Source organism: Vulpes vulpes, chromosome 1 (genome assembly GCF_048418805.1).
Source record: "Vulpes vulpes isolate BD-2025 chromosome 1, VulVul3, whole genome shotgun sequence".
NCBI lineage: Eukaryota > Metazoa > Chordata > Mammalia > Carnivora > Canidae > Vulpes > Vulpes vulpes.
In genome coordinates, this window is record NC_132780.1 from 16,529,478 (window position 1) to 16,556,302 (window position 26,825).

The window sequence follows — 26,825 nt, forward strand, 5'->3', positions numbered from 1 at the left end:
GTTTTGGAAAAGCTGGGGGTGGGGGGGAGCTGGACAGGAAGAAAATCTGGAGGGAGTTGCCTTCGCTCAAACCTGCTCCCTCAGCCGGTTACTTCCTCTCCCGTCCTCCGCCTTAACCCCAAGCCCCCACACCCTTCTCCCTCTCACACTCCCCTTGCCTTCCTTCCCATCACACCTGCTGCCCCTCCAAAGAGCCCTCTCCCCAATCCCCTCCTTTGGCCTCCTTCACCTCCCCCCAGCCGGCATCAGCCACCACCACCCCCATTCTGAAAGCCACAGGTCCCCCTGCCGGGAAGGGCGCCAACGCCCGGGCAGCCCTCCAGGGCCTTCCCGGTCTCCCCACCCGCCCCGCGGGGGGCACCCGCCCCCTCCCCCGCGTCCGGTGCCCGCCGCTCCCCCTCCGGGAAGCGTGGCGGGGAGCCGGCAGGGCTCGGTCCCAGGAGGGGCAGCGGCCAGTCTGGGGTCCCGGGTGGCCGAGGCCTCAGGCCTTCGGATGTGCTCTCGCCGGAGTCCCCGAGCGTCCGCGCCCTCCCCGCGGGCACCGAGACCTCCCCCCGCCCCCGCAGCCGTCCTGCCTACGCTGGGAAACCGGACCCTCCCTCGCAGCTCCGGTTTCCCCAGAACTCCTGACTTGCAGATGCTAAGAATGGCTTTCTAGACCGTCTTCTCCCTTTGCCCCCATGGCTGAGTTCTGGCTGTGAGCCCTCACCCGTTTTAGACCCCAGCCCCTTCCTCTCCGCCACCCAGGAGTCAGGAGTGCCGGGCCTCATCCTTCTCCATTTTCCTGGACCCAAGCATCTGAGCCCCAGACCCAGGAGTCCAGGCCCTCCTCCCTCAGACCTGGGAGTCCTGGCCTCCAGCACCCCCATCCCGGGATCCGGGTGTCTGAGCCCCAGGCCCTACCTCCCCAGGACCTGGCCTCCTGCCAGCTCTGCTGGTCCAGATGTTATTTCTCACCCTTTAGAACACGCCCTCGGAATGTGGGGCAGCCTGGGAGGGTGGGGAGGCAAGTCTGAGGCCTCCCACAGCCCCCTGGGAGTCTCTGGACTCCTTAAAGGGCTCCTCCTGGGGGCCCACGTGTCCTCCCTAGGGCCCTGAGGGACAAGCTGTGGTCAGAGAAGCTTCGAGAGGAGGTCTGCCGCCGACATGCCTGAGGCAAAACCAGGTCGCTTTCAGGACTGCCCTCCCTATGTGGAGATGCGGTCCTCTTTTCTGAATGGGGGGGCTAAGCTCTCCTCTCCTTGTAGGTTTGGGAGAGTAGGGTGTCTTCTCTGTGTGGGGAGGGGTTCCATATCTATATTGGGTGGGTGGGTCTCCTTCCCTGTGCAGTGAGGGTGTTCCTATCTCTAGAGATTTGAGAGGAGGGCCATCTGGGTGCAGATAAAGATTCTCTGAATTTGAGTCCTTTTTCTTCATAGGGATGAAAGTGCTTTGTATGTAGACCTGGGCGATCCTTGCATGATGATTGGGGGCCTCTACATTTGGGAATGGAGTCCTCTCCGTAGGGATTGGGGTCACTTCTCTGAGGGAGGACTGAGTCCTTTCCATAGAGTTTAGGGGTTCCTGTCTGTGTGAGGAGAGCTCTTGTCTGTATAAGACTGAGGGGACCTCCTTTCTATAGGAATCTGGGCTTCCCCACAAAGGAATTAGGAGGGCTTCTCTATATAGGGACCCTTTATGTGACCCTTTATGTGCAATTCATTTCTTTGAATGGGACTGGAGACATTTGTTTACATGGGACTCTCTCTCTATGAAGAAGTGAATAGAAGAGACGCAAGTCTCTGGGTGGGACCCTCCTCCTGGGGTGTCCAGACAACTGGCACCAGGCCCACCGGGCCATGGAGTGGGGGTCCAGCCCCTCATTGCAGCTGGGGTGCCAGTGGGCCAGGAGCCAGCAGGCAGAGCAGGTGAAAGATGCTGTGGTCAGCGAGAGGTGTCCAGTTTCTAGCCCAGGGGAAGAGCTAATTATACCCCCAGGACCCAAAAGGTCAGGGCCTGGTGGCCTGGTGGATGGAGTATGGCTTGCCTGGGGCAAGGGGAAACCTGATCCTCAGACTCTCAGGATTAGAGATAAATTTACACCTGAAGGGGCAGGACTTCTTGGTCTCTGGGAGGAGGAGCCTGGGGGGCCTGGACTCCTGGGTTTTGGAAGGGGAAAGCACTGACCGTGTGCTCAATTGTGAACATCTTTTGCCTCACAGTAGCCAAAAAGGCCCCTGCCAAAGGCAAAGACGCTGCCCAGCCAGCTCCCAAGGAAGCCCCCCCTGAAGCCGCTCCTGCACAGCCCCCCGAAGGTGAGCCAGTGTTCCTGTGTGATCTGCAGAACCTGGCTCTCCACCTGCCAGGCTCCCCTTCCTCTCTGCACCCAGCCTGCTCTGTCTCCTTCAGTCCTGCCTCCAGAGCTGATCCATCTGCCCTCTGCTCACAACCCTCCGTGGCTCCCCGGTGCCCCCAGGTGAAAGCCCAGCCTCTCAGCCTGGTGCTCATGCCCCTAGCAACTGGCTGATTTATCACTGAGTCCTGCCCGGCTCTGGATGCCGCAGTCTATCTCCATACCTCTCCTACCCCAAAGCCATATTCAAACAATCTAGTCTGCCACCCTCCAGTTCACAAATGAGAAAACTGAGGCCCAGAGGGGGAGGAGGAGACTGGCCAAGGTCATGCAGCCACCTCTGTGACATGTGGTCTTTCCCAAGTCAGGAAAAGCTGCTTGGCTTCGTGGTCTTTGGCATCTGAGCAGAAGGTCCCTCACAGGCTCTAAGCCCCACTCCTTAAGTGGCCTGCTGCCCCTTCCCCAGCCTGCCTTAGACCCCCTAATCCTGTCTCCTGAGCAGAAGCCCCACCTGAGGACCAGTCCCCCACTGCTGAGGAGCCCACTGGGATTTTCCTGAAGAAGCCAGACTCTGTGTCAGTGGAGAATGGTGAGGAAGGGATGAAGGAGGAGGGGTCGAGGACCTGGACTCCTGGGTTTGAGGCAAGGATGAGGCTGGGGGCCTGGGTTCCTGGGTCTGAGGGAGGAGGGACTGGGGGCCTGGACTCCTGGGTCTGAGGGGGAGAAGCTCACAGTCCTCTCTAGAGTTTCATGGCTCCTGTCTGCCACTTCCTCCCATCCTCCACCCCTACCCAGGAAAAGACACGCACATCGTGGCCAAAGTGAACGGGAAGGAACTTCCAGGGAAACCAACCATCAAGTGGTTCAAGGGGAAGTGGCTGGAGCTGGGCAGCAAGAGCGGGGCCCGATTCTCTTTCAAGGAGTCCCACGACTCTGCCAGCAATGTGAGGACCCCCTGGGGACGTTGAAGGCATATGGACTGGGGATGGAGGTCCTGCAGCCCTCAGTTCTCAGCAGGCCTGCTGCTTGCTGACTGAGGCCTGGAGCCCTCATAGATGGAAAACCCAGATGGACCTCCAGAGTTAAAGCTTATGCCAGACTGCTTGGTGGAGATTGTGGGGGTCAGGAGGAGAGAATGTCTAGGTTGTGGCGGGTGTACTTGGTCCATTGTATGCATTCCCAGAAAGGTCTCACCCGTCAGGGAGGTGGGCCCCCCCAGGGGTCAAGTTTGTCCAGGCTTGGCAAGAGACAGCTGGCCCCTCCTGTGGGGTCAGGGTGAGGACCCAGAGAGGGAGATGTGGTGAGGTGGGCTCTGGGAGTGTGGTGTAGTGCTGGGGACCCACGTGCACCCACACCCCTGGCCCTGGCCCCCAGGTGTACACCGTGGAGCTGCACATTGGGAAGGTGGTACTGGGGGACCGTGGGAATTACCGCCTTGAGGTCAAAGCCAAGGACTTCTGCGACAGCTGTGCCTTCAACATCGACGTGGAGGGTGCGCTGGCCACGGGCCGGGTGGGGGTGGGGGCGAGGAGAGCAAAGGGTTGTGGGGGGGGGGCTGGGGTGGATGTTTCCGCCTGGTGTAGGGGAGTGTACAGATGTGGGGGTGAGATCTGGGGAGGAGGGAGTAGATGCAGGGGGAGGGGCCGTAGAAATTGGGTCAATAGTCTACGCACTTAGGCTACTAAAGGTGTGGACTTGGGAGTGAGAGGGTGCAGGGTTTTGGGTGTCTACAGGAAGGCTGAAAAGGTTAATTAAGTAAATCCTAGGGTCACAGTGCACAGCCATAAGGGCTTGGGAAGCAAGGGTGTCCACGTTTAGGGAGAGGCTGTACAAGCTTAGTGGGAGGTTGTTACAGATTTGAGGGCTTAAGTGTGGACCCCTGAGGGTGTACAGGCTCTGGGATCTGCATCCCAGGCTGTGTGGGGCTTAAGTATGGAGGACACAGTGAATGGGATTGCCCAGGCCTGGGGAGAAGAGCGTGCTGGCCCAGGTGTGAGCGGTGAGAGGCTGCTCAGAGCTGGTGCACAGCAGCTATGGAAACACGAATCCATGCCCAAGTGACAGGGTATGCTGATCCAAGATGGGGGCCTGGGTGGAGGTTGTGCAGGCCTGGAGGGCACTCTTGGTCTTAGATCAGGCCTTGCCTCCACTCATCTTCTGTTCCCCAATCTCCTCTCCCCAGCGCCCCGTCACGACACCTCTGTACAAGGTCTAGAAAGCTTCAAGCGTACGTAAGTGATCCTGGGACCTGGGAAGAGGTGGTGGGTGGTTTCTGCTGGTGGCAAGGACTATGGGAGTGTCTCCCTTGGGAGGAGGATCTGTGGGAGAAGTGAGGAATGGGGAGCCAGGGCGGGCCTGAGGGCACAGGACCTCTGTGGGGTTCATACACTCTCTTAATGACAACAGGGGAGAAGGGAAGTCAGAAGATGGGGGTGAGCTGGATTTCAGCGGCCTGCTGAAGAAGAGGTGAGCCTACCCCACCTGGCATACAGAGGGGTGATGGGGACTCAAAGAGGAGAAGGATGGTGGGTGAGGCTCCACTGCCAGCTCTGGACTCCATTCTCCCCTCTATGACCTCCTAAATCTACCCATTCCCCGCCCACCCAGCCATCTGTCCATCCACCTATGCACCATTCACCTACACCTTTACCTACAACTGCACCCACTTAACCATCTGCCCACCAATTCACCTCCTACTGACCCTTCAATCCATCATCCTCATATCCATTTTCCTGTTCGCTTAGGTTCCAGTTTACCTACACATCCCCCTGTTCACCCAGCCAAACATCCATCCGTCCTTTTGTCCACTCACTCATCCACCAATCTCATCCATCCATTCAACCAGCTACTTATGTATCCATTGACTAAATCCATCCATTCTCCTACCTTCCCATTTGTTCATTCATCTGCCCACATATCCATTCTTCTACTCACCTCTTCCCACCTATCCATTCACCTGTCTGCCATTATACTCAGCCTTCCATTCATAAACATCCATTCATCCTTCATCCACCCACCCCGTAATCCAATTTCCCACCTATGGAGGCACCCATCTATCCACTTTCCACCACCTATCTATCATCCATCTTCCTTGCCACCTGTGTATCTATCTGCACCTGCATCTCTCTCCCAACTGAATCTGTTATCCCACCTGCCTACCTAGCCAAGCATTCCTTTATCAACTCTCCACCTCTTCACATACCCATCCACCCAGATAGCTCTCTGATTGATCCACGTGAAATTGCTGTTCTTTAGGCAAAAATAATTAGATATTGGGAATTTTATATTGTTGAACATGATGCTTGTCCATTCGCTTGGTTATTCATTATCTGCTGGTCTACCCATCCATTCTTCTACTAATTCTACTCCCATAACCAAATCCCCAACAACCCCATTTACTGATTGATTCAACTGTTTGTCTTTACCCAGCCAGCCCCATATCCCGCCATCTCCCCTCAACATATCCACCCAATTGCCTACCCAACTATTTGCCACCAACTCATCAGTCCATCCACTCACCCAGCTATCCTCCATCCATCCACTTACCTATCTTCCTGCCGCGCATCCTCCACCTATCCACCCATCCCTAGACCCCACATATCCATCACCTTAGTCATTCATCAACCCCTTGACTCATCTCTGTATTAATTTCCCACCCAGTGCTCTGTACACCATTCCAAATATGCATATGTCCCAGTTTCTCTTCTCTTTGTTCCTTTCCCTTCCTGCCTTCTTTTCAGAGATCTACTCACTTTCTCACTCAGCAAACATCTTCTGAGGCCTCCTGTCTACCAGACCCTGGGCTGAGACCAGGGTACAGAGAGAAGTTTGACTAGGTCCTTGACATTGAGTCACTGATTGGTTTGGGGAGATGGGTCTGATCCAACCAACATGGACACAGACCAAGACTGTTTAGTGTTATCAGAGAGAGGGTCCCACAGGGGCCTTGTGAGAACCCAGAGTGAGGGTAGCTCGTTGCCTGGGAAGACCAGGAGTGCCTCACAAAGGAGGGAGCTTTGGTGCTAGGTTTGAAGAGGAGTCTATCAGGTAGAGAAAGTAGGGAAGGATCATCTGGGCTGGGACACATCTTGTGTAAAGGCTGAGAGGCAGGAAGGGGGCTGGGAGGGTTCAGAAAAAGGAAAGTAATGTGCTTGGGTGGTTGTGGGAGTGGTGATGGCATGATGAGTGGGGTCGTGACTGCCAGGCTGAGCTGTTGGGGCATCTTCCTGATGGCAGTGGGAGACCCATGGAAGAATTTTTAAAAACGAAAGGGTGGCATCTGATATGGAAGTTAGAAATACCCTCCTGGGGCCATGTGGGGAATAGGCTGGAGGGGAAGAGGCGAAATAGAGGCCAGGAGCTCAGGAAGGAGGCTGAGGCCATGGTCCAGATGGAAAGGATAAGGGGCACCAGACCAGGCCCAGAGAGACAGAGCAGAACAGCGAGTGGGTAGTGAAGGCTGAGGGAGGGCCAAGGTGGAGGGAGCACCTCATCTCCTAATCCTAACTGCTCCTCCCCGCCCCCCGCCCGGCCCTTCTGCCTACCTCCCTGTCCTCAGGGAAGTGGTTGAGGAGGAGAAGAAAAAGAAAAAAGATGATGATGACCTAGGCATCCCGCCTGAGATTTGGGAGCTCCTGAAAGGAGCAAAGAAGAGCGAGTATGAGAAGATCGCCTTCCAGTATGGCATCACTGACCTCCGGGGCATGCTGAAGCGGCTCAAGAAGGCCAAGGTCGAGGTCAAGAAGAGTGCAGGTCAGCGCTGCTCTGGGGGACCTCAACATCATGGGTTTTGGATGTTTGGACCCTAGACCTACTCTTGAAGGTCCCAATCTGAGGAATAATAGAGCCCAATTGTCAAGCACTTCCAAGTTCATGGGAAGCCTTCCTGACCTTGACCTTGGAGATCTTGACCTTGACCTTGGAGAGTGTATGGTCTGGGAGGTAGACATGGCAGCTCTGGGGGTGACCAGAGCAGTGAGAACCTCTCAGCTCCATGCCCCCTGCATCCCTCAATCTCCAGCCTTCACGAAGAAGCTGGATCCAGCCTACCAGGTGGACAGAGGCAACAAAATCAAGCTGGTGGTGGAGATCAGTGACCCGGACCTTCCCCTTAAGTGGTACAAGAATGGACAGGAGATCAAACCAAGTAGCAAGTATGTGTGGAGGGACAGTCCCCGGGGGTAGGGAGAGGGGAGATCGGATTCCCAGAGAGAGCCCAGATATAAGGCTGGCCACTCTTAACCCAGAAAGAGCATTCCCTCATCCATATGAAAACTGTGAATACCTCAATAAAAAAATTGACAGGAATGCCTGGGTGGCTCAGCGGTTAAGGATCTGCTTTTGGCTCAGGTGTGATCCTGGAATCCTGGGATCAAATCCCACATTGGGCTCCCTGCATGGAGCCTGCTTCTCCCTCTGCCTATGTCTCTGCCTCCCTCTCTGTGTCTCTCATGAATAAATAAATAAAATCTTAAAAAAAAAATCATCCCTCAAAAAAATTGACAAAGGAGGGGCACCTGACTGGCTCAGTTGGTGAAGCATGCCACTCTTGTTGTCGGGGTCATGAGTTCTAGCCCCATGTTGGGTGTAGAGATTACTTTAAAAAAATCTTTAGGGGCACCTGGGTAGTTTAGTTGGCAAAGTGTCTGCCTTTGACTAAGGTCACGATCCCAGGGTCCTGGGATGGAGCCCCACATTGGGCTCCCTGCTCAGCAGGGAGCCTGCTTCTCCCTTTCCCTCTGCCCCTCTCCCAGCTTGTTTTCTCTCTCTGTCTCTTTCAAATAAATAAATAAATCAAATCTTTTTAGACATTGACAAAGGTAATGAAAACAGGAATTTGGTTGAGAAGAAATCCAAATGGCCAATATATTGTGGAGTACTCATTCAACCTTGCAAATAACAATGACAACAATAATAGTAATGATGCAAATAAACAATAGTTTTTCTGCTCTCCAAATGGGCAGATTTTACAAAATGATAAAACCCATTGCTGGAGATGACATAGGGAAATGGGTACACCAGTGCTGATGGTGGGAATGGTACTTGCTAAATCTCTGAAATGGCAGTGTGTTAAAAATATTTCAGATTGTGCAGTTGGAGGTATTTATCCTAAGAGAATTATCATGGTTGTGCATGTTTAGCTGCAAGGATATTCACTAAAGCACTTGCTATTCTAGCAAAAAATGGAAAACAAGCAAAATGTATGATTCTTTACTAAAGGGCTGTGTAGTCACTAAAAAAGAGATTCCAAATTATATACTAATATGAGAAGCTGGTTAAGGTCAACATATGGGAAGAAGCATGGTTCCCATTTCTGCTTCACAAAATGTTAATCTATGTGTGTATAGATAAAAAGATTGCAAAGAGGGATGCCTGGGTGGCTCAGTGATTGAGCATTTACCTTTGGCTCAGGTCGTGATCCCAAGATCTTGGGATTGAGTCCCACATTGAGCTTCCCATAGGGAACCTGCTTCTCCCTCTGCCTGTGTCTCTGCCTTTCTCTGTGTCTCTCATGAATAAATAAATAAAATCTTTTAAAAATATATTGGAAAGACAGAGGCTGAAGTGTTTGTAACAGTTATCTCTTGGATAGGTTCTATTTTTATTATTTTTTTCTTGGCTGTGTGTGTGTGTATTTATTTATTTATTTATTTATTTATTTATTTATTTATTTAAGTAATCTCTACATGCAACGTGGCACTCTAACTCATGACCCCTGAGATCAAGAGTCTGGTGTACTTCCAACTGAGCTAGCCAGGTGCTGTGGCTGTGTCTTCTAAGTTTCTCAGCAGGAGCATGTTGAATGAGATAAAAAGTTAAGTTAGTTAAGATACAGGTTAAGTTACTTTAAGTGGAAGAGAAATGCATTTCTAGCTGATTGAGGCTGGTAGGTGGGCTCTCTTCTTAGAGATTGTTTGGGGACCCGGGTTCCACATTTTTGGCTACACCATTTCTTGTGGCATTGTCCTCATCCGCATGATTGGAGCTGGGTCAAAGGGGAAGGAAGAATTGTCTTGAGCAAGCAACTCAAAGGTGGAGATGACCTAGCAGTTATGCATGTCCTATCCACTCACATTCCATTGGCCCAAGTTCAGTGGCACACCATCCCAGCTGCAAAGGAGGCTGGAAAATGTGGTTCTGTAGGTGGGTAGCTATGTGCCACTGCTAAATGGAAGGGGAGGATGGATATGGCGGGTGTGGGGGGGCAGAGGTTAGGATTTCTGCTGTGGTTATTTAAATATTAGAAATTGGACCATCTGTCCCTTCCCTCACAATTTGGCTCTGAGAGGGAGTGACTTGTCCTGAGAACTGGTGGGCAGATCTACCCCAGGGCTGGGCTCTCCTCCAGGCTCTAGGCTGAGGTAAGATTTTTCCACCAGGTACGTGTTTGAGAATGTTGGTAAGAAGCGAATTCTCACCATCAACAAGTGCACGTTGGCAGATGATGCTGCTTATGAGGTCGCTGTCAAAGATGAGAAGTGTTTCACCGAGCTCTTTGTCAAAGGTGAGGCTGAGATTTGGGCCTAAGCCTGAAGAGTGGGGCTCTTCAGGAGGATATCCTGAAACTACTGACCTCCTGTCCCTCCATGTCTCACAGAACCTCCAGTCCTGATTGTCAAGCCCCTCGAGGACCAGCAAGTGTTTGTGGGCGACCGGGTGGAAATGTCAGTGGAGGTGTCAGAAGATGGTGCCCAGGTCATGTGGTAAGTAACTCATGATTCCTGAGCTCTATACAGGTGCCCACAGCTTGTTTGCCTCAGCTCTGATCTTTATGACTTCTCTTGGAGATTGTGAAACATTACCCAATAGTCACCAGACCTTTCTCTTTATTTTTTTATTTTATTTTTTTAAATTTTTATTTATTTATGATAGTCACACACACACAGAGAGAGAGAGGCAGAGACATAGGCAGAGGGAGAAGCAGGCTCCATGCACTGGGAGCCAGACATGGGATTTGATCCCGGGTCTCCAGGATCGTGCCCTGGGCCAAAGGCAGGCGCTAAACCGCTGTGCCACCCAGGGATCCCAGACCTTTCTCTTTAAATCCTGACCTTCACCCATCACCTCCTTCTGGAACTTCTGACCTCTACCCATCTCATCTTCCAATTCCTTCTTCTGATTTTTGCTATTTCAGATTCATTTACTCATCCATTCAATCAATGATCCATCCTTTGGTCCATCCACTCATATATCCATCCATCTATTCATCAACCTATCCATCACTCCATCCATTTATCCTTCCATCCACCCATCTATCCCATTGGTTTATCTGTCCATCCAACCATCCATCCATCCATCCACCCATCCAACAAATATATATTGAGCACCTATTATACAATGGCACTCTTCAATATATTGGAAATATAAGGGGATATATCAACATGGCACTTGCCAAATTAGAGTTTATAATCTGGTAAACTTCTGGGGTATATGTGTAGGAGACAGAGATATGTGTTAGTCAAGTCATCACATGAATAAATATAAAAGTTATTTAAGTGTTTCAGAGGAGCACTGACTGAAGCTATAACCACTTTTTAATAGGGAGAAGGGACTCAGGAAGTCAGATAAGTCTTCCTGGAGGAGGTGACAATGCAGCTGAGATTTGAGTGATGAGGAGTTAGAAAAGAAGTGAGAAGGGAGGGGTTTCTCAGGCAGGGAAGTACCATTTGGAGAGGCCACAATATCTGGCATCTCTCTGTGACCCCAGGACTTCCTCCATGCTCTGACATCTCCCAATGATCTGTCTGTGTTCCTTTAACCTCCAGCCAGGAATCTGTGGCACCTCCTTGTGGCTCATGACTTCCTGTGACCCACCATCCCACCTGTGACCCATCTATTCAAGATGCTTCTGCCAACCTTAACCTCTCCTCCCTTCTGACCCCTGACCTCTGCCCAGGACTGTCTCTCTGGCCCTTGACTCACTGTCTGATATCCAGACCCAGGGCTCTGCGGGTCCTTCATTTCTCCCCTTCGCGTCCCCTTCACCTAGGATGAAAGATGGTGTGGAATTGACGCGGGAGGATTCCTTCAAGGCTCGATACCGCTTTAAGAAGGACGGGAAGCGTCACATTCTCATCTATTCGGATGTGACCCTGGAGGATGGGGGTCGCTACCAGGTCATGACCAATGGCGGCCAGTGTGAGGCTGAGCTCATTGTGGAAGGTATGGGACCCCCAGGTGGGGTGGGGGCCACATTGGCTCATGCTTCTCCTCATAGCTCAAAATTGCTCAAGCCCTGGGGTACCTTGCTGGCTTAGCCAGAGGAGTATGTGACTCTTGACATCAAGGTCATGGGTTCGAGCCACAGGCTGGGGTAGAGTTTACTTGAATAAATAAATTAACTTAAAACAATTGTTCAGGAGCACCAAGATAAGAGTCCAACTCTTGGTTTCAGCTCAGGTCATGATCTTGGGGTTCCACACTCAGCATGGAGTCTTTGTTCTTTTCCCTCTGCTTCTCCCTGTGCTCTCTCTCTGAAATGCATTAATAAATAAGATATTTTTTTAAGCAATTGCTCAGGCCCCAAATCTTATAGTTGTCCCTGACTCCTCTCTTGGCCTCCCACCCTGCATTCCATTCACCAGCGAGTCCTGGCAACTCCCCCATCAAAGGAGATCTAGGTTCTGATCACTTTTCCTCACCTCCACTACCCTCACCTGCCCTAGGCCTCCACCCCTCATGCCTGAATGACAGCAGTGGTCACTGGGTGCTCTGTTTCCATGGCTGCTCCCCTCCCCCACTTACACACACACACACACACACACACACACACACACACACACACACGGTGGCCAGAGTGATCCTTGTGAAATGTAAGTCAGATGGTGGAAACCGAGCTCACCCTGTGTCTAGGGCCTAGGTCAGTTTCATGTTATGTAAGATGTCACCATTTCCACCAGGAGAAGCTGGCTCAAGGCTACATGGGACTCCATGCTTTGCTTTTGCAAATGCTCGTGAGTCTATAATTCCTTAAACGTAAGAAAAAAAACAGACAGACCCCAAACCAAGGTATTTATGAGCCAAACCAATTATGGTATGCCCATATGTAGCCATAAAAAAAAATGGAAAGATTTCCAAGATGCTGTATAGTTAGGTGAAAAAGCAAATATGTTCTAATTTGCAAGGAAGGGAGGAGAAGAAAGGAGGGAGGGAGGGAAGGCCAGATAGAGAAGAGAAAACATAGATACTATTGGCTTTCATAGCGATAGACTGAATGGATAGTGCCTTAGGATAAAGGAGAATTGGAGGTGGGTAAGTGGGAGATATCCCGTCTATATCTGTTTTTTGATTTTTTTTTTTTTGTGATTTTATTTATTTATTCATGAGAGACACAGAGAGAGAGGCAGATACATAGGCAGAGGGAGAAGGAGCCTGATGCGGTACTTGATCCCCGGACCAGGGATCATGACCTGAGCCAAAGACAGAGGCTCAACCTCTGAGCCACCTAGGTGCCCCCTCATATCTGAATCCATTTTCTTTATTTTTCAATCATATAAATGCATTTTGTTTAAAAAACTAAAATTAAAAAAAAAGTAAGTCAGATCCCAGCCATCTTCCCAACACGCTTTAGTGTCTCCTGCCTCGCTGGAGTCCTCCCTGGGACCCCCAAGGTCTGTGATCCAGTCCCATCTCTCCTGTCCATCTTCTCATGTACCACATTTGCCTTGCCTGCTGCACACTGGCCCCCTTGTTGTTTCTCACATCAACAAACCTGCTCAATTCCATAGGGCCTTTGCACATGTTCTTCCCTCTACCCAGGGGGACTCTTCTGCATTCTCCCATGGACTCTTCCCTGCCTTCCCTCAGGCTTCATCACTCCCTCTTGTTGTTGTTGTTGTTTTAATATTTTATTTATTTATGCAAGAGAAACAGAGAGAAAGAGAGAGAGAGAGAGAGAGAGAGAGAGAAACAGGCAGAGGGAGAAGCAGGCTCCATGCAGGGAGCCAGACATGGGACTCGATCCTGGGTCTCCAGGACCAGGCCCTGGGCCGAAGGCGGCGCTAAACCACTGAGCCACCCGGGCTGCCCTCCCTCTTGTTATACGTTGATGTGTGTCCCTGTTCACCAACTATCTCCCCACTAGCATCTGAGCTCCACAGGGCCAGTGGATGTTTCCAGGTTGTTCATGGCCATATCCTCAGGGCCTGGCACAGTGCTTGGTGCATAGTACGTGCTTGCAACTATTTGTGGGCTGACTGGAGTTTCAATGGCCCCATATCCTTTTCTCCCTGTCCAGAGAAACAGCTGGAGGTCCTGCAGGACATTGCGGATCTGACGGTGAAGGCCTCAGAACAGGCCGTGTTTAAATGCGAAGTGTCTGATGAGAAGGTGACAGGCAAGTGGTATAAAAATGGGATCGAGGTGCGGCCCAGCAAGAGGATCACCATTTCCCATGTGGGGAGGTGCGGAGTAGACTATGGAGGTAGCTGGGGATGGGGCAGGGTGGAACATGTGTATCAGTTAGCTATAGTTGCGTAACAACCATCCCGAACCTTAGTAGTTTAAGGAGAAAAGGATGTATTTAATCACAAGTCTTTGTGTTGGTGGAGGGCTGGCTGATCTAGACGGCCTTTCTCATGCCTCTGTGGTCAGCTCAGCGTCTGCTCTGCTGATCTTCCTGGGCTCCGTTAGGACCTTGGCCAGGAAACCTGGGCTGCCTTTGCTCTGGTCCATGTGACGTCTCATCCCCCAGTAGGCCAGTCCTGGCATGTTCATAGGGCAGACGCAGGAGTCCCGAGAGAGAGAGCAGAAGCAAACCAGGCCTCTGTGGCCTGGCTGGTCACTTTTCCAATGTCTGCCAGATTCTATTTGGCAAAGGAAGCCACAGATTGCAGGGTCTCATTGCAAGGGGCATGGATACAGGGAGGGGAATCCCTGTGGCCACAGTTGCAAACTGTCTACTACAAAGTGGAGGAGATGTCCAGCTGGAGAAACAAGGGATTGGAATTCAATAGGTAGCACAGGGTTACCTGAGAGAAGTACCTGGTGATCTGAGAACTATGGAGAGCCACTGTGAGCATGCCCAAATTTAGTTGTGCCCAAATACAATGGTGAATTGCATTTCCTGACAGTAGCTCTTGGCAGAATGTAGGCTTTCTCTGGGATCTGTGTAAGGAACACTGCCTGCCAGAGCTGTCAGTAATTTTAAGAATGAATCTTAACGCTTCTAGGGCACTTATTATGTGTTAGGGAGTTTTAAAAAATGCTTTACAACAACACTGATGTAGACTGTTATTATGTCTATTTTATAGATGAAGAAATCGAGGCACAGGGAGCATAGGTAGCTTGCCTAAGGTCACACAGCTGATAAGTTGCAAAGCTGAGATTTGAACCTAGATGATAGCATTTCAAAACCCAGAATAAAAATGGTGGGTATGGATGCAGGGGTGGCGCTTGGGGGGCTCAGTCAGTTAAGCGTTTGCTTTGGGCTCAGGTCAAGATCCCAGGGTCCTGGGATCCAGTCCTGCCTCAGACTCCACACTCAGTGGGGAGTCTGCTTCTCCCTCTCCCTTTGCTGCTCTCCTGGCTCATACTCTTTTAAAAAAAATGGTGGCCATGGGCATGTAGATTGCATTGAAGAGGTTGTTTCTTGGGGCAGCTGGCTGGCTCAGTTAGAAGAGTGTGAAACTCTTGATCTCAAGACTATGACTTTGAACCCCACATTGAGTGTAGAGATTACCTAAGTGAATAAACTTAAAAGAAAAAAAAGAAGACGACATTACTCCATGGTGGTCCTCAGGGTGACCCATTTGACCTCTGCCTTATCCCTCCAATGCCTTAGGTTCCACAAGCTAGTGATTGATGACGTCCGCCCTGAGGATGAAGGAGATTACACATTCGTGCCTGATGGCTATGCCTTGTCCCTCTCAGCCAAGCTCAACTTCCTGGGTGAGGATGCCCCTCTGTTTTCCCCGAGGGCCAGAGCACCCACCTTCCCAGACCCTAGGGCCCAGATGCCCTCCTGCAGGATTAGGTTTACCTAGTATGTGTTAAGGGTCACAGCAGGTGTCTGCTGAACTCATGGGAGGAGTCAGATGAGAAGATAGAGGGAGAGGGCACTGTATGTTCTGAAGTGTGTCCACCTGGGAGGAGGGGCAGTCATGGGCCTTGACCCATCCCTAGCCTCTCAGGTTCCTGGGGACCTTACCCTCAGTCTCTGGTGTTGGAGGGTAGGATAAGGGGCCCACTGGATTTAGAGCTAACTGTGCCATCTTCTCTGTCCTCCAGAAATCAAGGTGGAGTATGTACCCAAGCAAGGTAAGGATCAGGGGCTGCTGTGGTAGGCTGAGGGCATGGACTCTTGGGTCTGAAGGAGGAGGGGGTTGAGGGCTTGGACTCCTGGGTCTGAGGGAAGAGGGGCTGGGGGTCTTGTTTCTTGGGTCTGAAAGAGGAGGGGCTAGAGGCAGGACTCCACGGTTTCTATGGCTGTTGAAGCCCAGCTCTTAGGGAACCCAGTTTGCCTTGGTGGGGATCAGGATGACCCAGCTACCCACTCCCAAGTTCCCCAGTATCTCTTCTCTGTCACTAGAGCCACCAAAGATCCACCTGGATTGCTCAGGAAAGACCTCAGAGAATTCGCTTGTGGTTGTGGCTGGAAACAAACTAAGGCTCGATGTTTCCATCACTGGGGAGCCTCGTCCTGTTGCCACCTGGTTGAAGGGAGATGAGGTATGATGGGGCTTGCCGCATGCCCTGACTTCTCCCTCTCAGCTCTGCTGGGCAACTTTAGGCAAGTTACTTCCCCTCTTTGAACTTCATTTTCATGTAAAATGAGAATGATGATCTTTCTTCAGAGTGTTGTTTTGAAGATTAGATATTATATTTGTCTATCACATGGTACTGGCCTGCCACCTGGTGGGTGCTCCATCCATCCATTCATCCATCCATGAGTCAGCCAACCGCTGTAACCATCCATCAACTCAACCATCTACCCATCTTTCCATTTATAAACTAATTGATTACTTAATTCATCTGGCCATTTTCTCATCTAGTAACTAATCCATTTGTCTATTTATGGTGGGTGTCTAGTCTGGGACTGCAGTCAATCAATCAATCCAATTATCCATCCATCCATCCATCCATCCATCTATCCATCCATCCATCCATCCAACAAATTTTTTTATCTTGTATGTTCCAGGCCCTGAGACAGTTCAGTGTTTCTTCTTTCCTCTGGGCTTTAGAGTTCCAGTCTGTAAAATGGATTTGACTCTGTTTTCATTCATTCCTTCAGTCAGCGAACACCCCTGAGGCTCTTGGGAGTAGGGGCACTCTGTGCATAGCACTGAGGATACCACCATGAGGAGCCTTCACTGTTGGAGGGAGGCAGATACGTGCCCAAGCAGTCACAGTCCAGGGTGACTGGGGCTGAGATAAAGGAGGGTACTGGAAACTATGAGACTTTAGGGGGTAGGGCTGTCACTTTCAGCTGGGGGCTTCCAAGATGGCTTCCCAGAAGAGGCAACTTCTAGGCCAGTCCTAAAGGATGAGTAAGAGTATAGCAAACAGGAGTGAAGGAGGGCACTGAATGCAAAATCTTGGGGATTTTAATTAAGGGTGATGTTTGGAGGATAAGGAGGGCAGCAGAGAAGGATGATGAGGCTGGGCATAGATCCAGTGGGTCCTCTTGTGCTGGGTCCAAGGCCTTGTGTGTTGTGAGGTGATGGGGAGCCGCTGGAAGATTTTGAGCAGTGGAGGGCAGAGGCGGGTCTGGGCTCGGGGAGAGGTGGGGCAAGGCCATCCTGTGGCTGTGTCTAGGTGTTCACGGCCACTGAAGGCAGGATCCACCTTGAGCATCAGACAGACTCTAGCAGCTTCGTGATTGAGAGTGCTGATCGAGCAGATGAGGGCCGCTACACCATCAAGGTCACCAACCCCGTGGGCGAGGATGTGGCCTCCATCTTCCTGAGGGTTGTGGGTAAGCAGAGAGAGCTGGGGGTATGAGCCATGGGTGGTTCCCCGAGTCCCTGAGGGACCCCCCTAACCATCCTGCCTCCTGCAGATGTCCCAGACCCCCCGGAGGCTGTGCGTGTCACCTCAGTCGGAGAAGATTGGGCCATCCTTGTCTGGGAGCCACCCAAATATGATGGGGGACAGCCAGTCACTGGTGAGTGCCCGTGTGCCAGAGTCTGTATGACCTCTGACCTCTCCTGCTTCCCCGCCCCTGCCACTCCAATGAACCCTTGGCCTCTGAGAGTTTTTAGCATCCTTGGTGATCTCCCTCTGAGGCCTGTTTACCATCTTGGATGTCTTATAGTTCCTTTTGTGTCCCCTCTCATTCTTTGCTTCCCAACAATCTAGGGTTCTTCACTTTGGCCAACAGCCTGGGGTTTTCTATGACCCCTGACTCCCAATTCATGACTCGTAACCCTTCCTGATCCCCAACCCTATGACTGGTGACTTCTGATTGCTCTGTGACCCTGAGATCAACCCAAGGTTCATGGCCTCAGACCTCTCTGGGTCATGTGACCTTTTGATGTGACTCTCATTGCTCCAACTAACCTGTGACCCTATAGCCTCCCCATGAGCACCCACTCCTCTCTGCTTGGGGGCATCCAGGTTACCTCCTGGAGCGGAAGAAGAAGGGCTCTCAGCGCTGGATGAAGCTGAACTTTGAGGTCTTTACGGAGACGACCTATGAGTCCACCAAGATGATCGAGGGCATCCTCTACGAGATGCGGGTCTTCGCTGTCAATGCCATTGGTGTTTCTCAGCCCAGCATGAACACCAAGCCCTTCATGCCTATTGGTGATGCTCCTCTGCACCCTCACCAAGCCCCTCTCCACCTCCAACCCCTGCCCTGCCTGTCACTGATCTCTGACTTTACACCTGGCCTTTGACCCTCCAGCCCTAACCAACCTCCTGACCACTTACTGACCAAGAACATTAGTTACCAATCTCCATGATCCTAGACTCTGTGCACTCACCCCAATACCTCATGGACCTCTGACCTACCAGACCAACACTTATCCCTATTCCTGGAGACCTCACTGTCCCTTGATATCTTGTTTTTATTTATTTATTTATTGAGTTATTTATTTATTTATTTATTTATTTATTTATTCATGAGAGACAGAAAGAGAGAGAGAGGCAGAGACATAGTCAGAGAGAGAAGCAGGCTCCATGCAGGAAGCCCGATGTGGGACTTGATCCTGGGACTCCAGGATCACACCCTGGGTAAAGGGAGGTGCTCAACTGCTGAGCCACCCAGGCATCCCTATATCTTGTTTTAATGACTCATGATGACACGTCCCGGCTCACTGACCACCATACTGATCCCTTTCCTGATCAGTGACTCCAGCTCTGATCCCTGATCCTCCCCATGACACTGACCTCTCATTTACCTCCACCTCCCTTTTTCCTGGATCCTTATAGCGCCCACAAGTGAACCCCTGCACCTGATGGTGGAAGATGTGACAGACACCACCACCACTCTCAAGTGGAGACCACCAGATAGGATTGGGGCAGGCGGCATTGATGGGTACCTGGTGGAGTACTGCCTGGAGGGCTGTGAGTGGCCCCATCAGGCCTGGGGCAGGGGTGGCTCACACAGACCCTGGGTGGGTGTCCAGTCTGGGACTGCAAATAGGGCGGTGAAGGGAAAGCTTTCTGGTGGGGTGGGCTGCCCTTGTCCTGTGTCTACACTCTAGTTGCCTGAGTCCCTGAATGGGATGGCTCAAGCCAGGACTCCATTGACCAGCTTGTCCTCTCTCCCTCCCTCTCTCCCGCCCCTCCTACTTCCTCCTTTCCCTGTACCCTTCTTTCATACAGCAATATCTTTTCATCCATCCATCCATCTATCCATCATCCCTGTATGTATCTACTACCTGTATTCTTTCTTTCTCTCATCCATCCATCCATCCATCCATCCATTTGTCCTTCCTTCCTTCCTTCCTTCCTTCCTTCCTTCCTCCATCCCTCCCTCTCTCTCCCTCCTTCCTCCCTCCCTCCCTCCCTCCCTCCCTCCTTCTTCTTCCTTCCTTCCTTCCTTCCTTCCTTCCTTCCTTCCTTCCTTCCTTCCTCTCATCCATTTGCCCATCATCAGTCACCTGAAAATCTTTTGGATAACCAACTGTCCATCCATCCTGTAACATGTTTTCCATCTGTATATTTGTCTCATCACCACCATCTTTCTTCCCTCCCTCCCTTCCACCCTCCTTTCCTTCATTCCATTCATCCATTTCCCTATATGACATTGTCACCATCTGTCTACCATCTCTCTGTCTTTCTGTGTATCCATCCATCCATCCCTCCATCCCTCCATCCTCCACCGAACAAACATGTATTGAGCACTGACTCCATGCCAGGCCCAGTGCCAGGGCTACGGGGAATACCTCCAACGTGGTCATCTCACTGGGAAGACAGGCATGATCATCTTTCGACACCGTATCCCAGGCCTTACAGTCAGACAGATGTGGGTTCTAATCCTGCCCCTACACTTTCTAACTGTGTGATCATGGGCAAGTCTCTGAGCCTCAGTTTCTTCATCTAAAAATGGGCGAAGACAGTTCCCTCCTTGACAGGGTACAGTGATGACTGCATTTGGTAATGCATGTAAATGATGGATGGTTGGACGCTCGTCAGCTTCTTCCCTCTTTCTCTTTCCAGTGCTCTTTTATCCCATTCTTGCCCTTGCCCACCCCTCCCTGATCTTTGTCAGTGTCACTATGACATTTCAGGACTGATCCTTTTTAGAGTTCACCCTGGTGATTGTTGGCCTGACCCATGTTGGTTCACCAACCTATGGCAATATACCCAAGATGGAAATCCAGGAAGCAGGAAATCCGAGGAGCCGTCTCTAACCACCCCCATCCCTGAACCTTGATTTCCCCATCTCTACAATGGGGATCGCATAGGACAGAGGCAGAAATTAATGAGCTAACTAACTTGTGTGCCACCCTTCCAACCTGGTCATAATAAGCGCTTAATAAATAGCTACTGCTGTTCATTGTGGTGGTCCCAAGGCACGGGAAGGGACAACCAGCCGAGGGGCTTCAAGGAAGTTTCCCTAGCATTGTTCCTTTTTTGCAGCCGAGGACTGGGTCCCTGCTAACACAGAGCTCACAGAGCGCTGTGGCTTCACCGTCAAGAATCTCCCCACAGGAGCAAAAATCTTGTTTCGGGTAGTGGCGATCAACATCGCGGGGCGCAGCCAGCCCGCCTCCCTGTTCCAGCCGGTCACCATCCGTGAGATCGTGCGTAAGTGCCTCAGACCCAACTCTCCTAAAGACCAAGGTGCGGTCATCTGGCCGGCCCTTGCCATGTCACCATAAGGGCCTCCCTGGAGAACGTCATCGTCACTGTGTCTCTGTCCCTCCTTCGAGCGTCCTCCACCCCATTCCTGTGTCTGTGTCCTCAGAGCAACCCAAGATCCGGCTCCCGCGCCACCTCCGCCAAACTTACATCCGCAAAGTGGGGGAACACCTCAACCTGGTCATCCCCTTCCAGGTGCTCCGAGCGGGAGTTGGGGGGTTGGGCTCAGGGCTTAGGGCTCTGGCTGGACCCAGTCTGACCTCTCGGCCCCGCCCCCAGGGGAAGCCCCGCCCCCAGGTGGTGTGGACAAAGGGCGGGGCGCCTGTGGACCCTGCTCGCGTGCACGTGCGCACCAGCGACTTCGACACCGTGTTCTTCGTGCGCCAGGCAGCGCGCTCGGACTCTGGGGAATACGAGCTGACTGTGCAGATCGAGAACATGAAGGACACGGCCACCATCCGCATCCGGGTCGTGGGTGCGTGGCCGTTGGGGCAGGAGGGAGGCACTGTGGCCCAGGGAGCGGGGAACGGGTGGAAGAGGGTGCGAGGTGGGGATGGGGAGGAAAGGTGAGGAAGTGGGAGTGGGGAAAGATCAGAATCCGGAGAGCCGGTGAGGGGGCAGAGGTGGGCAGGGGTGGGGAGAGGAGGGGAGAGAAGATTAGGGGCTGGCGTCTGACAACCATCCCCTCCCTGCCCCCCACCTTCCAGAAAAGGCCGGGCCAGCAGAGAACGTGATGGTGAAGGAGGTGTGGGGCACTAATGCGCTGGTGGAGTGGCAGCCTCCCAAAGACAACGGAAACAGCGAGATCACGGGGTATTTTGTCCAGAAAGCTGACAAGAAGACCATGGTGAGAGACCAGAAGGGCCGGGGGGGGGGGGGGGGCGGGGGGGGGGGGAAGGGGTGTGTGTGGGGGGAGATTGTCCTAGCAGATGCCATTGTTCTTGGTTCACAGCCGGGAAAGGGAAACAGGCTTGGAGAGATTGGGAGGAAAGCCTTTTGGCTGAGATACCTGCATGATGGCTTTTTTTCTTTTTTTTTTTTAATTGAACTAAAATTCACATACAACTAAGCATTAACCAATTGAAAGCCTTTAGTCCGTTCTCACTGTTGTGTAACCACCACATCTAGTTCCAAGAGGAACTGGATCTGCCAGAAAGGAAATCTGGTACCCATTAAGCACTCACCCTGGCATACCTCCCACCAGCCCCAAGCAACCCCTAATCTCCTGGTTTTATGGATTTACCTATTCTGAACATTGCCTATAAATGGGATCATCCAACTTGTGTTCTTTTGCGTCTGGCTTCCTTCACTCAGCATAAAGTTATCCAGGTCCACCCACATTGTAGTGTGGATCAGCTTTGTTCCTTTCCGCGGCTGAGTGATATAGTCCACGGTTTGTATCTACCACATTTTACTTCTCTGCTGATGGACACTTGGGTTGTTCCCACCTTTTGGGCATTGTGAGCTGGGCTGCTATGAATGGCAGATTGTTTTAGCGGGACACATGCTTAGGTGTCCTTTCTTCACGCACCGGCCCTTCTCACATCTGTGTCCCCGTGTCTGACTCTCCTGGCCCCTCCCTGCCTCGCCCTAGGAGTGGTTCACTGTCTACGAACACAACCGACACACCTCCTGTACTGTGCCTGACCTCATTGTGGGCAATGAATATTATTTCCGCGTTTTCAGCGAGAACATCTGTGGGCTCAGTGATTCACCTGGTGTCTCCAAGAACACAGCCCGGATCCTCAAGACAGGTACTGGCACCCCACTCCATGGGGCCTGGTCTCCTCTCCTGGCAGGGGTTCTACCTTGACTCCTGCCCTCCCCAGCCCCACCCCCAGGCTCAAAGCCGATGGCACCTGGTGACAGAGGAAAAGCAGTCAGGTATGATCTAGATTGGTCACCTTACAGGTGAATCTCCCTTTCCCCAGGTATCACCTTCAAACCGCTTGAGTACAAGGAACATGACTTCCGAACACCTCCCAAATTCCTGACGCCTTTACCAGACCGGGTGGTTGTGGCTGGTTATGCTGCTGCTCTCAACTGTGCAGTCAGAGGCTACCCAAAGGTGCCGTGTGTGTGTGTGTGTGTGTGTGTGTGTGTGTGTGTGTGTGTGTGCGCGCGCGGGCACACATCAGACCCTAGAGGGAAATCTTCACCCAGATGCAGCACACCACCTCCTTCCCCTTGACTCTCTCCCCCATTGATGGGATTTACTCATTTAAAAAAAAAAAGATTTTATTTATTTATTCATGAGAGACACACAGAGAGAGGCAGAGACACAGGCAGAGGGAGAAGCAGGCTCCCTGTGAGGAGCCCCCATGTGGGGCTCGATCCCAGGACCCGGGGATCATGACCTGAGCCAAAGGCAGATGCTCAACCAGTGAGCCACCCAGGTGCTCCGGATTTACTCACTTTTAACCCATTTCCTGACTCTCGCCCCTTCAATCAGAGCCCAAGTCTTAGATCATTACTCTGGCTTGCCTTGAAAACAGAAAACTTGGCGGGAGTTGGGAGGAGGTCTAAACCCCCAGAGCCCCCCAGCATCTTCTGCCCCATCCTGTTTCCTGACTACTGTTGGGAACATGGACACTTGCAAACCTTGAGCTCTAGCCACTCACCTGGACCAGGGGCTGGCAAACGATGGCTCATGGGCCACATCTGTTTGCCCCCAGTTTCGCTAAACAAAATGTTATTGGGACATGGCTGTGCCCGGTTGTTTGGTACTGCCTGGGGCCGCAGAGACCACAAAACCTGCAGAACCTGAAATATTAACTACCTGGCCCTTTACAGATGAAGTTTGCTGACTTCTGATCTAACTCCCAAGTTTTTGGCATCAGCCCCCGTAGGCATACCATGGATTCATTAGTTCACCTCCTCCATCTACATCTACCTACTTTATTTACTGACTGTACTCATTCATTCTTTTTTTTAAAGATTTTATTTATTTATTCATGAGAGACACAAAGAGAGGCAGAAACACAGGCAGAGGGAGGAGAAGCAGGCTCCATGCAGGAGCCCGATGTGGGACTCGATCCCAGAACTCCGGGATCACGCCCTGAGCTGAAGGCACATGCTCAACCGCTGAGCCACCCAGGCATCCCTGTACTCATGCATTCTGATCATTGACTCACCTACCAGTCCTTTTGCTCAGTTCACTTATTCACTCCATTTGCTTAGTTACGTCACTCTTATGCAGCCTGCTCATTCTTTCAACACACGTTTTCAGAGGCTGTGTGTGCTGGTGAATTGGGACAAGATGTTCCTGGATGTTGGGGGAGATTGACATGAATCCAAAGTCATGCAAATGACTATAAAACCATGAAGGATGGGATGCGTGCCAGAGCCATGCGGGTAGCTGAGAATGTACAGCGGGCATTTCTGCTACAGCCCAGGGGCCCGAAGTGCTGTGTCAGCTGAGACCTGGAAGATAAGCCGGCACTGATTAGGGGAAAAGACGAGGGTAGAGCAGTATTGGAAGAGGGAACAGCCCGTGTGCCAAGGTCCTGAGGTGGGAGCCTGTCCAGTCTGTTTGAGGAATAATGAAGAGGCCACTGTGGATGGAGACGAGGGAGGGAGCAACAGGTTGGAGGTGAGGGCAGAAGAGTGATGGGGCCATGTAGGATCCCATGGGCCACAACAAAGAGTGAGCTCTTCCTCTCACAAAGAGGAGACTGATGGTCAGAGAGGAGGAATGAGTGGTTCAGGGTCATCCAGTCAAAACCAGGAAATGGCACAGCCAAGATAAGAATCCAGATCTGCCTTCCAAAGCCCCTACTTGGCCATCACCCGGGGACCTCCCCTAAGCTGGCATCTTCTCCCATTCCCCTCAACAGCCCAAAGTGGTCTGGATGAAAAACCAGATGGAAATCCGCGAAGATCCCAAATTCCTGATGACCAACTACCAGGGGGTCCTGACGCTGAACATCCGCCGCCCGTCCCCCTTTGATGCCGGGACTTACTCCTGTCGGGCTGTCAACGAGCTGGGGGAGGCGCTGGCTGAGTGCAAGCTGGAAGTCCGCGGTGAGCACCCTGCCTGGCGGCCCTCATTCATACTCTAGAACACAGCTACCCGGAGGCCCCGTGCTGAGATCAGGGTGGTGTCAGTGCTGGGCCCCTAGGCGTGTGATGGGGAAGCCAGATTCAGACTCCAACAAGAATGATGCAGGGTGACATGTGCTGGATTCAGGGCAGCACAAGGCATCATAGGGGTAGGGCTGGGGGAGCAGCTGGGGCAGTCATCTGAGGAAGTTTTCCAAAAGGAGTTTAAGGACAGGTGAGAGGTAGATGAGGTGGAGAAGGGCTGGCAGATGATCTCCAAGGCTCTGGTGGGCCTGGCGTCTGTAGGGAGATGTGCGGATACAATGTCAGAAACAACATGGGTGCTGGCAGAGGACTGGGTGTGGGTGCCCAGAAAAATGCCACTCTTCCTCAAGCTCTGTTCCTCCTGTCCCCTCCTTTCTACTCCAAAGGCTTGGCCATTCATCTCTTCTGGAATTCTTGCCTGGCCTCCTCCCTGGCCTCCCTTCCTCCCATCTCTCCCTCTAGCACCACCCCCCTGGCCCAGGGACCTAGGGTGCTTCCTATCCAGGGCTGACCTGCGCCTCCCTTGCTAGGGGCCCACCCCGGGGGCTTCCCAGCAGCCCTGAAGCCCCTCGGCCTGGTGTCTGTGGTGGTCTTGCACTCTGGCCTCATGTACCTCCATTTTCCTCAACACTGTTCCAGCCACACTAGGCTGTTGGCAGTTGGACAAACTGGCTGTGCTTTCTCTTTTTACTAGACTTTGCACATGCCATTCCCTCTAACTGGAATGCTTTTCCTCGCCTCCTCTGCCTTGGGCTCTAGCCCATCAAACCTCTGCCTGTTAGAGCTCACTGGACAGGCTGCTACCAAGTCCCACAGATGTGACTGGCATTAATATAGGTTTCTAGAGGCCCTCCTCAGTTGTGACCCCTCCCCCGGCCCTGAGGACCACCCAGAAGACAGAAGTGGCCGTAGACCCTTAACAAGTGAGACTACCCCCCAAGCCTTACTTGCTGTCATTCTGAAGCTCTGCTCTTCCAGGCTGGCCCAATTTCTAATGTTTTGCTATCCCCTTTATTGATTATTGAATCGGCTTGGAAATATCCCTACTTCAGGATTCCAGTGACAGCTTGTTACCAGCAGCAGCTGCTTAGAAATCACTGATTGGGGCACCTGAGTATCTGCCTTTAGCTGGGGTTATGATCTCAGGGTCCTGAGAGTCAGGTTCGCCGCTCAGCATGGCATCTGCACCTCCCTCTCCCTCTGGCTCCTCCCTATTGCTCGTGCTCTGTCTCTATCTCTAAAGATTTTATTTATTTATTCATGAGAGACACAGAAAGAGAGAGGCAGAGACACAGGCAGAGGGAGAAGCAGGCTCCATACATGGTGCCTGATGTGGGACTCAATCCTGGTTCTCCAGGATCACGCCTTGGGCCGAAGGCAGGCACTAAACCGCTGAGCCACCCAGGGATCCTCCATAAAACATTAAAAAAAAAAAAAAAAGAAAAAAAGAAAAGAGAGAGAGAGAGGGGGGGAGAGAGAGAGAGAGAGAAAGAAAGAAAGAAAGAAAGAAAGAAAGAAAGAAAGAAAAAAGAAGAAAGAAAGAAAAGATCCCTTATCAGAAATATTCCAGTTTGGGGTTCAAAGTTACAGTAATCATGGGACCGTCACGTTGGTTGACTGCCCCACGGAGACATGAAGGATACACGTGCGCCTCCTGCTGGCCACCTGAATCCAGAGGGCAAACGGGCCTGGGGGGAGGGGCCGGCGGACCCGAGAAGGCCCCACCCACCTAACCCACCCACCTAACCCACCCTGTACTCTTTTGCCCCACAGTGCCACAGTGAGGCTGGCTCTTCCTCCCTCCAAGATGATTGGCTGCTGGGTCCTAACTGGACCTTCCTGAACACTGTTCATAGTTGGCACTGAGAAGATAATAATAGTCTTGTCTACAACCTGCACGTGTGTCCTTCTTGAATTTGTAGCTCTGCCTCCCTCTTTCTGGTGGGGGTTCCTGGCCTGGGGGTGGGTAATGGGGACAGCAGGTTGGAATGGCAACAATGATAAGGCAGCCCTGATGAGAGAGACCACCTTGAGGCTGCCATCTTGGAACAGCTACTTTAGTGGCACTACCGTGTTGCCATGGCAATTACAAGGCACAGGTGAACCAAGACCTGGTCAAGGCAGCCCTCTCAGACTAGCTACTATGAGTGGGGAGGTG

General features: G+C 52.0%; 1 protein-coding gene across 1 annotated transcript; it reads left to right on the forward strand.

Annotated features, from left to right (window-relative positions):
* The first annotated feature begins 778 nt into the window (after positions 1 to 778).
* Positions 779 to 26,563, forward strand: MYBPC2 (myosin binding protein C2). Its single transcript, XM_026013882.2, has 28 exons — positions 779 to 1,165; positions 2,202 to 2,294; positions 2,835 to 2,921; positions 3,128 to 3,276; positions 3,707 to 3,824; positions 4,515 to 4,563; positions 4,739 to 4,798; positions 6,891 to 7,084; positions 7,353 to 7,485; positions 9,712 to 9,836; positions 9,930 to 10,035; positions 11,322 to 11,494; positions 13,569 to 13,734; positions 15,114 to 15,220; positions 15,560 to 15,589; positions 15,861 to 16,000; positions 17,087 to 17,246; positions 17,331 to 17,435; positions 17,888 to 18,076; positions 18,704 to 18,838; positions 20,360 to 20,527; positions 20,688 to 20,776; positions 20,861 to 21,056; positions 21,289 to 21,428; positions 22,176 to 22,335; positions 22,513 to 22,649; positions 24,418 to 24,604; positions 26,441 to 26,563. The coding sequence occupies exons 1-28, from the start codon at positions 1,147 to 1,149 to the stop codon at positions 26,449 to 26,451; spliced, it is 3,426 nt and encodes a 1,141-aa protein (XP_025869667.1). The 5' UTR covers positions 779 to 1,146; the 3' UTR covers positions 26,452 to 26,563.
* The last annotated feature ends 262 nt before the right edge of the window (positions 26,564 to 26,825 follow it).

Coding starts and splice junctions, on each gene's coding strand:
- MYBPC2 (XM_026013882.2), top strand. Junction 4,564..4,738: donor CTAGAAAGCTTCAAGCGTAC/GTAAGTGATCCT, acceptor TAATGACAACAG/GGGAGAAGGGAAGTCAGAAG. Junction 10,036..11,321: donor GATGGTGCCCAGGTCATGTG/GTAAGTAACTCA, acceptor CCCTTCACCTAG/GATGAAAGATGGTGTGGAAT.